The following is a 15,760-nucleotide window of genomic DNA, read 5'->3' on the forward strand; positions in this document are numbered from 1 at the left end:
GTGCAATCATCACTACAGTCTAATTTTAGGATGTTATAATCACCCTCAAAAAAAAACCCTCATACCCACTAGCAGTCATTTCCCATCATTCACTCCTCCCCTAGACAGACACAAATCAAATTTATGACTCTACAGATTTGCCTATTCTGAACATTACATACAAATAGAATCATAAAATATGTAATCTTTTGTGACTGGCTTCTTTCATCCAGCATCATGTTTTTGGAATTCATCCGTGTTATGGTATGTGTTAGTGCTTTATTCCTTTTTATACGTGAATAATACTCCACCAAATGGACGTGCCAGATTGCATCCATCCGTTCATCAACTGATGAATGCTTGGGCCACATACAACCTTTGTTTGGCCACTGTGAATATTTATATTGTGAATATTTGTGTACACATTTTTGTTTGGATGTATGTTTTCATTTCTCTTTGCTATCTACCAGAGAGTGGACTTGTTGGGTCATATGGAAATTTTTTTGAAGAAATTGATCCTAACACTCATATATGACAAAATTATCCTAAAGTGCATACGGCAACGCAAGAGACAAAGGATAACTAAAATCATCTGGGAAAAAGAAGAACAAAATCGGACAATTCATTCATTCATTCAGCTGATTTCAAAACCGACTATAAAGCTACAGTAATCAAGACGATACTGAGTTCCGGTAAAGATGTCAGAGTAACAGGACCATGAACTCACCTCTCCTCACAACTACAGCAAAACTACAACCAACTTCTGAACAGTCATTGAGAAAAAAGATTGGAGCCTAGTGAAAAAGACCAGCTTCAACTGGAAGCATTGAGACGGAACCACAACAGGAACGTAGGAGGGGTGTGTTCACGATATAGTCGGGCCCCATACCCTCTAGGTGGGCAACCCACAAGCTGAAGAACAGGTCATAGAGGCGCTCCCACAGGAGTGAGAGTTCTGAGCCCCACATCAGGTTCCCCAAGCCAGGGTCCCGGCAGTGGGAGGAGGAGACCCCAGGGCATCTGGTTTTGAAGGCCAGTGGGGCTTAACTTCAGGAGCCCCACAGGACTCAGGGAAACAGAGACTTAACTCTCTTGGGAGGCGTGCACGGGATCTCGTGTGCACCAGGTCCAGGGACAGAGACAGTGATTGCATAGGGACCTGGGCCAGACCTGCCTGCTGGTTTGGGAAGTTCTCCCGGGGAGTTAGGGGACTGCAGCAGCTCACCCAGGGGACATAGAAGCTGGTGTCGCACAGTCAGAGAGTGTTCATCTACATGAGCTTCCCTGGAACCTGACATCTTGATTAGATCAACAGCACCGAGACCCAGCCCCACCCAACAGTCTGTAGGCTTAAGGGCTGGGAACCCTCAGGCCAAACAACATACTGAGTGGAAACACAGCCTCACCCATCAGCACACTTTCTGAGCCACAAATGCCTCTAGGCAGGGCCCTACTCACCAGAGGTCCAGGCCAAGCTTCACCCAGCAGTAGGCGGACACTGACCCCTCCTGCCAGGAAAGCCACATAAGCCTCTAGCCCAGCCTCATGCACCAGGGGGCAGACACCAGAAATAAGAAAACAACAGCCCCAAGCCTGTGGAAGGAATCCACAAACACAGGCCAGACTCTGCACTGGGACCAGCTCCACCCGGCCCCTTGGGTGACATGAGAGGAGTGCACTGCGGGGATGCATAGGACGTCTCCCACAGAGGGCCACCTCTCCAAGGTCGAGAATCATAACTAGCCCATCTAAAAGCACAAAGAGAAAGACAGGCAAAATGAGGCGGCAGGGGAATGTCCTCCAGGACAAGGCACAAGATAAAATCACAGAAGAAGAAATATGTGATGAGGAGATACGCAATTTATCCGAGAAAGAGTTTAGAATGATGACAGTGAAGAAGTTCGGAGAACTCAAGAGAAGTACAGATGCACAGAGAGAACTTTTTAGCAAAGAGCTGGAAAATATAAAGAACAGCCAAACAGAGTTGAAGAATAAAACTATTGAAATGAATAACACATTAGAATGAACCAAGAATAGGCTAAATGAGGCAGAAGAACAGATTAGTGAGCTAGAAGACAGATGAGTGGAAATCACTATTGCAGAACAGGAAAAAAAAAGCCAACATTGCATCAGCATAAGGATAGACATACAGATCAATGGAATAGACTTGAGCCCAGAAATGAATTCTTACATTTATGGTCAACTGACTTTTCACAAAAGTACCAAGAAAAATCCATGGGAAAAGAACATTCTTTCCAACAAATGATAAGGGACAACTTGATATCCACAAACAAAAGGACAAATTGGACTCCTACCTTATACTACATACAAAAATTAACTCAAAATTGATCAAAGATTTAAATGCCAAGGTTAAAACTATAAAACTCTTAAAAGAAAACATAAGAGTAAATCTTTGTGACCTTGGGTTAAGTAAAGGCTTCTTACATGTGACATCAAAGCACAAGCAAGAAAAAAGTAAATAAATTGTACTTAATCAAAATAAAAAAAACCTTTGTGCTTTATAATCATAATGTTTAACAACTACCCAACACTCCCCTGAAATGCAATACCTTAATGTGTTTAGTCACTACTCTACTGGTACACAGATTATTCCTCTATTTTACTACTATAAGTAAAAGGTCTTCAAGCCTGTGGCTTAATTTTTCTTGTTGTGAATTATTTCTTTAGCAAGATTCCTTGGAGAATAAACAAGCTATCATATTTTAGTATCTCTTGGTATGTATTACCAGGTTGCTTTCCACAACAGTTGGTATAATGGTCCTTCAAAGTTTCATTACTTAACACCCCGTAATTGGTACAGGGCCCAAATCTCAGATACCACCTGGGAGTGCCAAGGACCACAGAAAGTCTCCTTTACCTATTTCAAAGCACCTACAGGGCTGGTCTTGATAGGACAAGTGTCTGACCACTGCAGGGAGCATCCCAGGAGTGCAGCTGATGGGACAGTGCATTCAGAGGGAGGGCAGTTCCTCCCTGGATCTCTTACTGAACACAACAGATGGGTGGGTAGAAGCTAATCAGAAGATATTTCTACAGTGGCTCAAATAAACATGGCAGAAGGCAAAGTCTTTAGAAAAAGTGATGGCTCAAACCATTAACCTCAATAAAGCCTAGAAGGAGAAGCAAGGTTCTAAATTTTGAAGGCACTCACAGACCCAAGGTCTCTACCACAGCCATCAGTGCCTGAAAATTCTGCCTCATCCTGGCAAGCAGCCCACCTAGAATCAGAACTTTAGAATGGCAGTGCTGGAAGTACCCCCAGAGGTCATGTAATCCAATCCTCCATTTTACGGGGTGCCAGGGGCTGGTCCCAGGGTTGAACAGCTCCCGTGGCAAATCCAAGGCTCCAGGGCACAGGTCTTCTGAGTGCCACTGGCTCCCACCCTCTGGACCACTTGCCTTGCTAAGAAGAACCCCAGTCCCGAGTATAGGATGCTCGCCTGCTCCGCCCCACTCCTGCATGTACGCCGCAGACCAGATTCCAACACGGGCACCAAATGCAGAAACTTACCTTGGAAACTCAGCTCGTAGTTTTGTGACCCCGCCTGAAATGGCACAATTCCCCTCGGACAGGATAGATAGAAAGACTCCAGGTACACAGAGTCGATGTTTGAAACATGCTGATTGTCTTTCTAATTATTAAAAAAAAGAAAAAAAAAGGTAAGAACTTCAGGGTAGTCTTTTAAGAAATTTCTACCATGGTATTTTATATAACTTTATTTTAGCTGTGGGATTTGAACAGGCACGCATCTCGCCTCCCAAACCAAATGGCCAAAAGGCTTCCAGGGTGGGGACATGTCACACCCTTTTGTAGTCTTCTCCACCGAGGGGCTGAGAACACAGTCTACCCTACAGAAACTCTGCAAGGCTCTAGGGTCCAGATCAGCCATATTCACTAGAACTTCCTTCAATGATGGAAATGTCCTCTGTGTTGTCCTGTATGGCAGCCACCAGGCACCTGTGGTTATAGAGCACTTAAAATGTGACCAGTGTGACTACGGAACTGATTCTTAATTTTACTTAAATTTAATTAATTCAAGTTTAAAATTAAATAGCCGTGGAGACATTGCTTTGGGAAAGATCCCCAGTGTTCTTTTTACTCGCTGCAAGTAATACATCCTTCCTTCTCCCAGAAAAAAAAAGAACTAAATAGTCACGTACGGCTAGTGGTTGTCATACTGGACAGAACAGGGCCATTAAGTCAGTGACTGAGCATCTGCACAGCCTCGCATGGTTCACTGGGACCTTCCTCTGGCCCTGCCCTCACACTGGACTCCAGTTCTGAATGAGTAAGCGAGCGAAAGAATCAGTGGTAGAGCTTACAATGTATTCTTCCAGGAGACTTGATCTTACCTTCAGCTTATGGTTCACTAACCAGGTCTTGCCTTTCGTCTTGTGCCTACATTACCACCTTGATCTTGGCTTTCTAGGCCTATGGCTTGCCCTTGCCCTGGGCAACCCCCCTCAGATCATGGCCTCCTGCCCCTCAACGCCAGCTTTCACAGCTACTAAGCTTAGCCATCTGCTGGCACACCTCTCGAGGGTCTGGATCTGCACCCCCTGTCTGACGCAAAGCCCATGACTACCATCTGACTCTGCCTTCCAGCCACTCCTGCTAGAACTCCGTCCGGCACCACGGATGCCCACCGTCCTCTCCCTGTCCGCCATCTACGTAGGTTCGAGTCCTGGTTAAGCACTTTCACTTCCATAAATCAATTCTACCTTCCAGAGAGTTCACTGTCAAAACACATGCACCTACACTTTGTTGGCAAAAGTTTCTGTTCTTCCAGTTCATACCTGAGAGGTTCCTAACCCAGAAATCTCAGTTGCCCAACTCTTAAGAAAAACTCAGTTACAAGATAAAACCTGTAGGGCCCTGTCTGAAAGCTATATGTCCCACACTTTTCTCTAAATATTCTAACTTGTACACTGGATCAAACAAGGCCATCAAAGATCTATAAACTTGGACCGTAACACACTGAACTATGGGAGAAACCAGGCTGCTCCTATGTTTGTGGTTCAAATCTCATGGTATCACCATTTTTATTTTACCTGGAAAACCACCAAGGAAAACACCAAACCCAGGGCTTGTTTCCCTTCCTTCCTTTTCTCTCTTTTTTCTTTTAAAACAGAAGTGCCAACTCAATTTATATAATAATGGGTCTAATCAATATGAGAGTCAGAATTTATTCACATCCTCAAAGAACATATTCCAGTACGGTACAGGGAACTATATTCAACTTCTTGTAATGAGCCATTATGGAAAAGAAATTGAAAATATATATATGTACGTATATGTGGAACTGAACTGCTTTGCTGTACACCAGAAACTAACACTATAAATCAACTACATTTCAATAAAAAACAAGAATATAAAGAAGAACATATTCCATTTCTTAGACATGTGCCACAGATTAAATGAATACAACATTTTGTGTGGCTGTAGGTTGAAAGTTCCGCAACTCCATTTAACACAGCCTGGATGTCCCAGGGAGAACTCTGAATTAAAGTTTTATCAGGAAATTTCTCAGTGCTTTACTAGGAAATGTGAGTGACAGAACTTGTATAAGTTTAAATATGATCTAATCCCCAATGAGAGCTCTTTTTGGTCTCTGGGGCCCTGATGTCACTAGAATGCAAATACTTTCCAGCTTTTCTCCCTTACCTTACTGAAAGTTCCAAGTAGTTGACATAAGAACCATTGAGACCTATAGCTTATTTTCATTTACTTTATTTTTAAATTTTTTTTTATTTTATTTAGTTATTTGCTTTAATACCCAAGGCTAATGAATTTGAGTTTATAGTTTCTATTTCCACAAGCACCTGAGAGAATCACTTTTACAGAACTGTACTTTGACATCATCCTTGGCTTGAGCATAAGAGGAAACTGTGCAAAGCTCGGCATCAAGGAGTTTTCATGATGGGATGTTTGATGGGTCACCACAGGAGAGGAGAGCAAAGAGGAAGGGAACTGAGAGATGGAGCTCTGAGCCCTGTCCTCTTTGCATGGAGCAGCTCTGCATTATTCTAGTTTGCTCATTTCAGTTCTGTGAAAGATCGTCTGAGAACTTGTATCCACCGCTAAGACAGCTGGGAAACCGCCGAGCTACTGCAGGGACCACAGGACTAAGGTGGAGGGCCTCCCTCACCACAGCACGCATGGTCCCCTCTGTGCGGCCCTCTAGGAGATGTTTTTCTCAGGCCTCACTAACAGGAAAAAAAAGCTGTGCTTCTCCTGAGTAACTGGAATGGTTTTCCCATAGAGGCACAGGGGAACTTGTAACGGGTTGTGTTTCTTTGCTTGCTTTGGCAGCTAGGGAGCTCAGAGCCAAATGTATGGCTCATTGACTTCTAACTATATAGAATCTTATGCTGATATTTCCTTGTCCCTACTTTGTCACTGGCTTCATTTTAATCTCTTGCTTTTATTTTCTCTTTCTCCTCACTCTGATTTCATTACATACATACCTAAGCACTCTCTCTCTTCCCCTCTTCAATCCTATGGTTCAAAGGGAAGAAGGGACACTAGACAGACACTCTGGTTATCTAAACTTCTACCCCCTATTACTATGTCCCTGTGGGGGTAAGCCTAGAATCTTCTAGTTCATCCGAAAACAGACTCTGACTGAATCCTAGTAACTATCTGTATCAGTCTTCTGATTTCTCACTCTTGCCTCCTTTTCTGGTTGGAAGTAATAGTCTCTGTGTATTTATGTACTAATACATAGAAAGCTATCTCAAGGTTCCACCCCAGTCCCTGATAGTGAGGAATGAAGGATATTTGACTGGCTCAGCAAGAAGTATCAAGAGGTTCCTTAAAAATAATTATAATTTTTTTAAAGGAGGGGGAGGGTATAGCTCGGTGGTAGAGCACATCCTTACGTGCACAAGGTCCTGGGTTCAATTCCTAGTACTTTCACTAAAAAAAAAAATCTATATATATAATTTTTTTAATGATGCAATTGGAGTATATGCTTGCTGAAAAACAAATGCAAATACAGCTGGGTACAATGTAAAAAAAGCACCACTTCTTCTACCATATCCACGCTCCATGGGTAACACATAGGCATCAGACATCGTGTTAATGGTTTCTCCCAAAGTTGGCAAGTTTATCTGCCCACGAGGAGGAACGGTACTCACCTTCTCCCCATACTGAACCCATTCGTCAGATCTATTCCTCCAGTACCAAAGCCACTTGGTGGTGAAGACAGAATTGGCTGGCATTGTGACGGATGAAGGCGTGGAGATACGTCGGATAGGATTATTGTCACAAGTCATTTTCCGGAAATTGATTTTATAATTGTCAATAGTAATGCTGAGAGGGAAAAGTTTAGCATTAACAAAATGCTTCACTGAAGCAAAATTCTTCTGTTTTCTAACACTCTAGTTTTCCCTCATAAGAGCACAGAATTAAAACTTTAGAGCTGAAAAGGATCTTTGAATTTCCATTATATAACTTCTGGTCTTACACATAAAAGAAAAAACTGAAATACAGAGTAGCAATGTAGCCTGCCTACACCACATATTTAATGGTGTCACAAAATGTGTTCTTCCCTCAAAAAATATCCCAGAAGAACACTGTGCCCACAAAAACCAACTGATTGGCTCAATGTTAGAAAGTCAGTTAGAGATTCACAGTCGGTCAGTTTTTTCAATAATTATTATTTAAATAGTTATGAAGGGGTGATTGGAGCCTTTTCAGGGAGCCAGCAAGATCTGAGGTATTTTCATAGTAACATTAAGACATAACTTGCCTTTTTCACTTTCATACCCTGACAGGTGCACAGTGGAGTTTTCCAGAGGCTACAAGATGTGTGATTTCACAACAGAATAATAAGACTTGCAAAAATAGAAAATAATTTCATTCTTCTCAATGAATTTTTATTTTGTTTTGGAAAATAGTTATTTTTGTAAATATACTTATATACAGCTATATATGCATATAACTATATAATCTATTAAAATGTTAACATATAATGAGTTTATTATTGTTATTTTTGAATGAATCAATAAATATTTAATTTTTCTGTTTTGATTTTTAATATGGTAAATATTGACAGTTATAATCCACATAAACAGAAGCTCTCTGGGATCCGCTGTACATTTTAAGATTGTGGTGACAGGGGGAGGCTCCTGAGACCAAAAAATCTGAGAACTGCCACTCTAAGAAATGTCTCCTAGATCAGTGGTTTTCCACCAGGAGCAATTTTGCGACCCCAGGGACATGTGACAATGTCTAAAGAACATTTTTGGTTATCACAACTGGCATGTAGTGGATAGACACCAGGATAGACGCTAAATGGCCCCCAAAACAATTAATTATCTGATTCAAAAGTCAAGAGCGCTAAGGTTGAGAAACTCTGCTTCAGATTTACCTGGGGGGGAAAAACACACCTAGAAATAAGAAAACTGCTGATGCCACCCTCTACTGGCAAAATGCAGCAACACAGAATCTCCACCAAAGATTCTCCAGCTCCGCAGATGAAACGTCCGTATTTTCCCCCCAACCAAATTTCCTTATAAAACAGGATGCATCTATAAATAGAGTCATGGGTAGTATCCCAGCCCTAACAGAAACAGAAATGTAAGGCAGCCTCTTAGAAATCTCCAGGTTAGAGAAAAAAGCAAACAGAGGAAGCTTTAAAATGCTAAAGTATACAACAAAATTCTGCCCCAGAACTACATGAAATGACTCAAATCATTTTCTCAAACTATGAAATTAAGCCAAAAGCTCTTTTGAGCTCATCATTTAGTACTTTTAATAGTCATATGATGAACTGATAGGAATACAAACTGACCTCTGCATCGTGTTGTTCTGCAGCACACCTTGACAAATATTAACTAAACAAATAACCGTGTCCTTGTTTATTTCACCTGAGTTAGCAAATAGTCCCAGAACTCCTAGAATTAGCCGGGTTCTGAGTGACTTCAAACCTGCCCAACTTCTGTTTTTCTGTTCATTAACCCATCAAGCATTTGCTTTTTTTTATCCAAAGAGTTCAGCCTGAATGGGATTCTGAGGGAAAATTGTTATTTCTTCTTCCCGTCAACATAGCACTCCGCTTTCCTTTGATGATGCTGTGAAACTCACAAGCCAGACCAGCCATCAACTTACACGCAGATTTTGGGGTCACAAAAGGCCTTCTCAATATTCTCCATGAGCAAGAGGTCCATCCAGGTGTTTCCAATGAACATCTGCCACCGGTAGGGCAGGTGGAAGTGAACTTTGTGGCAGCCGTCTACAAAGACAGAAAAGAGGCCGGAGGGTTTGTTGTGTGGGGGTTCTAACCAATTCAACCAAGTTCACTGCTGACTTTTCCCATCAAGGCCTGCCTTTCCCACCCTGCCAGACCTGCAGGCACATTCCCCTGCCCATGCTGGCCTCCACCTGCACTGCCCCAAATCCATATCTCCAGGTTCTTTTATTACCCACGGAGACTCATCAGAAAACAAAATTCTCCACTCCCCAAAAAGCCACATCACCCACATGGAAATCTGAGGTCATTATAAATTTACAGTTACCCTTTCTGCACCCGCCACATGGATTTATTGAGATAAAATGCTCTCCAGCATAGGCAACTGCTTGTGTTTCCCTGAAGCCCTGGCCTAAAATTCTTCTCTTCCAGAAGAATTCCCTCACTCATCTCACGCTATTCTGACCTGCCTTGTATTTCATATTCCCTTAGCCAGTACTCAGCACCCAGGTTGTGCTTTACTATTTATGTATTTACTTATTTTATGGAGTTTTCTAATTTGTAGATGTTTTGATGTCCCACCTTAATGACAAACGCACTGAAGAAATGCCTGCATCACTGTTTAGCTTACATCTCCCTTGCTTCACTGGCATAGGACTAGGCATGCAAAAGATGGCCATTCAATGCGTACTGGCTCAATCATGAATTAATGTTAACAAATCCATAATACAGGAGCACAGGAAACAGTTCTGTTTTTCAGTTTGCATTACGTTTAAATCGTTTTGCAATGTCTTTTAGAACAAAAAGAGAGAGACTTAGACATCACAGGGAAACCCAGAGTGGCACTACTGAGATTTGGCTGATTCAAAAGTCTAACTATTTGTTATAGTCCATGCCTTCCTCACACGCATTTAAATGGCTGCTATAAACAAATAAACAAATACATGAAAAACAGAAATTAACATGTGCTGGCAAGGATGTGGAGACATTGAAGCCCTTGTGCATTGTTGGTGAAAATGGAAAATGATACAGCTGCTATGGAAAACTGTGTGGCAGTTCCTCAAAAAGCAAATTAAACATAGATTTGCCACATAATCCAGCAATTCCACTTCTGGGTCTATACCCAAAAGAATTGAAGGAAAGGTCTCAAACAGATATTTTGTACACCTGTGTGGACAGCAGCATTATACACAATAGCCAAAAGGTAGAAGCAACTCAAGTGTCCATCAATGAATGAATGATTCCAACACAATGTAATAAAATATAACAGAATAGTATTTAGTCTTAAAAAGGACGGCAACTCTCACAAAGGCTGCAACATGGATGAACCTTGGGGACATTATGCTAAGTGAAGTAAGTCAGTGTCAGAAAAAAGACAAATACTGTGTGAGTTCATATACATGAGGGACATAGAGGAATCATATTCATAGCAGCAGAAACCAGAATGGCAGCTGCCTGGGGCTTTCCTGCTGGAAGGGGGAAATGAGGAGCTGTTGTTTCGTGGGTACAGAGTGTCAGTTTCACAAGATGAAAAGGGTTCTGGAAATCGGTTGCACAGCAGTATGAATGTAATGCACACTACTGAACTGTACACTTAAAAATGGTTAAGATGGTAAAATCAAGGTTATGTACATTTTACCATAATTCAAAACAAAGATTTGTTTAAAGACTTCTGATTTAGAGAACGCAGGGTAGAATCTCTTCTTCAGACACAAGGCGAATGAGTCTAAGGCCACTAAGTGATCAAGTAATGAATCGGACACGATGCCTGATGGGGCAGAGGCAGGAAAGGGAGGCAGCGGCGTGAGAGGAAGAGGGCAGCGTGTCCCCAGCAGTCCCGTGGGAGACGTTTCTACAGGAAGCCTGGTGGGAGGAGACACGGAACAGGTGTGGCTCCTTGGCTGGAGTGACACAAGTCAAAGAGTCCACGGCCCAGAAGAGAAGCAACACTTAGAGCATGACGGGAAATGAACTCTGAAAATGTGCCTGCTACGACACCTTTGTTTCTCGTAGATAAAAAGATGGACCTCTGATTAAGTATCATAGTTCACCTTAAACTGAATTGCAAAGGGAGAATGTATAGTATCATGCAGTGGTGAAGTGGGTAGTTTAGGGAAAACCCAAGTTCTGTCTGTGCACCTGTGACATGGATCAACAACAGAACCAAGTGTTGACCTGAAGTTTAATGAAGATGCATGTGAGATTCTTAGCATTGCACCTGACACATAGTAAATACTCAGTAAATGGTAGCCAATTACTATTAATAAAGTTTCTGCTTCTAGAAAGTCCTTAAGTTACTCACTAAGTTGACAACCCTTGTATAGATGGTCGAGGCAAATTTCATTTGAGCCACGTTCATCCATCCTGGAAGATGCGGTACTCGCAACGTCAGATACGGAATCTACAAAACAAAAGGGGATGCGTGTATGCTGATTCTAATATTTAAACTAAAAATCAAGATACCTGGTCTCAGTGGGAAAGACTATCTGAAACAGGGGCTATGTTCAAGGAAATTCCTATGATTCACGTATTGCTCATGAGAACACAGACAGCCCCCCCATGGAACCGAACACAAACATTAGGATCACCTGAGAGTTACATTTACTTCTTAAACCATGGCTGAACGACTCCTGCTCTCAATAAATGTAGCTGCTTATTCCATACACTTCTAGGGCTGGCCCTTCCGTCTTCATGTCAGTCCCCTCACTGGCACTGATCCTTAATCAAAACCCTCTTTGCCCTTTAACAACTGCTAAGGAACATCCAAAGGGGAGCCAGCAGCCACAGCCGCTCTGCTGCAGGCACCTGAACTGGGGCCCCCTTTGTCCGTCAGTGACGCACGCAGAGCCCAGCCTAGCACCCTCCTTACAAGCTCACTGGCAGGGCTAGCAGAAATCTGAGCGGAGTTCTGACCACAGGTGCCCTAGGCTGCAGCTCTGTTGCTTAAGGCAGGTGAAAAAGGAGGGACCGTGGGCGGAGCACTGCCTTGTGTGGGGGCAGTGGTCTCCCCATACGCGGACAGGGCCTGGGTTCTCAGTCTCTGCTTTCCAGAGCGTAACACATCTTTCTCCCCTCTGACTGTCGATGTTAAGCCAAAACCAGTGGCGCCAGTTTTACCTGCGCCAGTGGTTTCATCCATAACTTTACTAGAGCCCTTTGGTGGCACTGTGGACAGACTGGCCCGAAATGTCTTCTCTATGTGTTTACCGTTAACAAAGGCGGCTCCTACATTGTCAGCTGTAATTTTGCCAGGGGTCTGGACATTATGGTGAGTAGTTCCGGTGTCCTGATTCCTAGGTAACGATTTTTCTCGCTGTCTACTGGTTGTGGTTTTGTAATTTGAAGATTTCGCGGAAGTCCCATCTGGGGCCATCCCATCAACATTGTTAAAAATCGGCAAGCGCAGGACAGCTGGAATTTCACTTTTGTTCTCCGTGTTCCTGCAGTCTGAGGAAAGGACGGCCGGGCTCTTCCTGGTGGTTATGGTTTCGGGTGTTTGCGGAGAACCAACAGAGGTGGAGACAGCTTGATGCAGAGGAAACAAGCTCTCTCTGCTGGTGTCTTGGTCCTTCTGCCAGGATGTGGGGCCCTTCCATTTGGAAGCTGGTGCTGAATCCAAAGTGATGCCCTTTCTGTCATGATTCCCATGAAAGAGACTCTCTGGGCCTCCGTTCTCTGAAAACCTCTGGCTTCCCCCCACCTGACCTGTTCCTCCAAAACTGACAGCCGTAGAGGAGACTGGGGCAGGCTGAGAGCAATCCTGACTTCCCAAATGCACGAACTTGTGGGTGACAGCCTCCATCAGCACATCGTCCAGGCTGGGCTTCCGGCCGACCGGCTCCGGACTGGGTGTGCAGGACCTCTGAGCAGCAGAAGCTGAGGCTGACGGAAGAAATTCAAGGGTGCCCTGGAGTAATCGGTTTCTGCTCTTGCTTCTGCCTGTATATGGCACATCTCTGCGATGTGAGGAAGGAGCTAGGAGAGAAAAACAAAACAGGGAAAGTCAGTGTGAACACGGCTGGCTTCTCACCACTGTTTCCCCTCAGCTCTTCTAGGTCTGCTCTCCGAGTTCTACCACATCACTGGTGTGGGAAAGTCTTGAGAAGGTGGTTACAACAATGGAGGACGCCTGGCATCCTGCCAGCTCAGCAGAAACAACATCCCGTGGCCCAGAATAGCATGCGAACTGACCCTGGCTCTTCTCGGCTTCTCTCCTGGGGCTCAGACGTCACCCCCAAGCGCCCAGCTCTTAGGTGGGGCTGTCCACATTCCCCATCATGCATCGCTGTGGTGAATGCAGGGACAGAATAGTTCAGGGAGGACTTTCCAAAAATAATTTAGATCTTGCCCATATTGTGATATCAGTGTACGTAACAAGTTAAGGACTCACGATACTTAGAACAACAACAAAAAAAGAAACTACAATAAACCTCTGATTTCATTTAAGCTAGAAAAGTTTCCAGAGTTCTCTGTCCAGCCCCCAAACGCCCAAGATGAAGTGAGTAATATCACAAAGAATTGGTCTCCCTCTAGAAACATGGTAAGTCACATTCCCAGGAAGCAGAGGGGAGGGAGGGAGCATGTGTGTTTGTGAGTGTGTGTGAAGTGTGGTATGCATGGGTGTGATGTTTATATGTGGCATGTGTCGTGCTGGGTGTGTGTGCATGCATGAAGTGTGTGTGCAACACATGTGTGGTATATGTATGAGGGGTGTGCATGTGGTGTGGATGCATGTGTGTCGGTGGGGTGTGTGCACGTGAGAAGTGTGTGCTGTGCGCATGTTATGTGTGCTGTGTGTGAGGTTTGTGTATGCGTGGGGTACGTCTGCATGTAGGTGGTTGTTTCTGTGTGCACGTGTGGAGTGTGTATATGCGGTGTGTGAGTTGTGCTACTGCATGTGGGGAAGAGAAGACGAGAGGCTCCTTCTCTTCCAAACCCCGGGGGGCAGGAGGAGTGGAGTACAAGCAGGCATCCTCCTCTGTCAACAACGGTTAACTAAGTAGATTAACCGGAAGTGACAACAAATAAAACTCTCTCTCTCGTACAGTAAACTCACATTGGGAAACTCTACCGAAAGCCATCCCTCCAGACGTCCCCTGTTCAGAGAGCACTGGGGTGAGCAAGAAACAACATGAGACATGGAATCGGAACATGTGAGCTTTGCCACTCTCTAGTGAGGCTCTGAAAACATTACTTTTCTTTTTTTGGAGGGGGAGGTAATTAGCTTTATTTATTTATTATTATTATTTTATTTTAATGGAGGTACGGGGGATGGAACCCAGGACCTTGTGGATGCAAAGCACTGCCCTCTAGCACGGAGCTATATCCTCCCCCTACTCTTCTTAATTCATAGTATTACCCTTCATTCTTCTAAAAATGATTTAAGTCTGCTTGCAATCAAAGTCACTTAAAATTCCCAAGCCTCAGTCTCCTTATCTGCCAAGTGAGGCCAATAATCCTCATGTCCCTTGTAAACTATAAAGCATCTCTCAAATATAAAAGGATATAATGGCTTATTACCTTTCACAGAATCTTAGAATTATGTATTCTATTTGCTTCATAAAATTCATCTCCTCTATATCCACTTCATAAAGACATTAAAAACGGCAAGTGTTAATTCCATTAAACAACATGAAAATGCTTAAGAAATAGTACTAATCACTTTATACCCATTAGGATGGCTATTATCCAAAAAACAGAAAATAACAAGTGTTGGCGAAGAGGTGGAGAAATGGGGACCCTGGTGCATTGCTGGTGGGAATTTAAAATGGTGCAGCCACTGTGGAAAATGGTATGGTGGTTCCTCAAAAATTTAACACAGAATTACCATGTGGTCCAGCAATTCCATTTCAGAGTATGTATCCAAAGAACTGAAAGCAGGGTTTCAAAGAGGTATTTGTACACCCATGTTCATAGCAGAATAATTCACAACAGCCAAAAGGGAGAAGCAACCCAAGCATCCATTGACTGATGAATGGGTAAACAAAATGTCGTGTATCCGTATTCAGCCTTAAAACAGAAGGAAACTCTAGGCGGGAGAGTGTAGCTCAAGTGGTAGAGTGCATGCTTAGCATGCACAAGGTCCTGGGTTCAATCCCCAGCACCTCCTCTAAAAATAAATAAATAGACCTAATTACCTCCCCCCTACCAAAAAAAATTTTTTAAATTTAAAAATTAAAAAAAAAGAAAGGAAACTCTCACACATGCTACATGATGAATGAATTTTGAGGCCATTATGCCAAGTGAAATAAGCCAGTCACAAAAAGACAAATACTGTATGATTCCACTTATAGAAATTTCCTATAGCAGCCAAATTCATAGAAACAGAAACTAGAATGGTGGTTGACAGGTGCTCTGGGGGAGGAGGAAAGGGGCTGTTTAATGGGTACAGAGTTTCAGTTTCGCAGGATGAAAAGAGTTCCGGAGATTGGCTGCACAACAGTGTGAATGTACTTAATGCCACCGAACACTTAAAAATGGTTAAGACGGTAAATGTTATGTGTATTTTTACCACAATTTTTGAAAAATTACATAAGGATTATATATATTTTTTTTTTCCTTTTTTT

The 15,760-nt window shown here is 43.1% G+C and overlaps 1 protein-coding gene across 1 annotated transcript in view; it reads right to left on the minus strand.

The window, feature by feature from the left end:
- ZC3HAV1 (zinc finger CCCH-type containing, antiviral 1) overlaps positions 1-15,760 on the minus strand; it is a 52,479-nt gene that overhangs the window by 13,272 nt on the left and 23,447 nt on the right. The window contains exons 4-8 of the mRNA XM_032483452.1: positions 12,402-13,169; positions 11,497-11,595; positions 9,116-9,239; positions 7,141-7,315; positions 3,512-3,632 (exon numbers count right to left, since the gene is read on the minus strand). Of these exons, the coding sequence (XP_032339343.1) occupies positions 3,512-3,632; positions 7,141-7,315; positions 9,116-9,239; positions 11,497-11,595; positions 12,402-13,169 (1,287 nt within the window). The remainder of the gene's footprint in view (positions 1-3,511; positions 3,633-7,140; positions 7,316-9,115; positions 9,240-11,496; positions 11,596-12,401; positions 13,170-15,760) is intronic.

This window comes from Camelus ferus, chromosome 7 (genome assembly GCF_009834535.1).
Source record: "Camelus ferus isolate YT-003-E chromosome 7, BCGSAC_Cfer_1.0, whole genome shotgun sequence".
In the NCBI taxonomy this organism is placed as follows: domain Eukaryota; kingdom Metazoa; phylum Chordata; class Mammalia; order Artiodactyla; family Camelidae; genus Camelus; species Camelus ferus.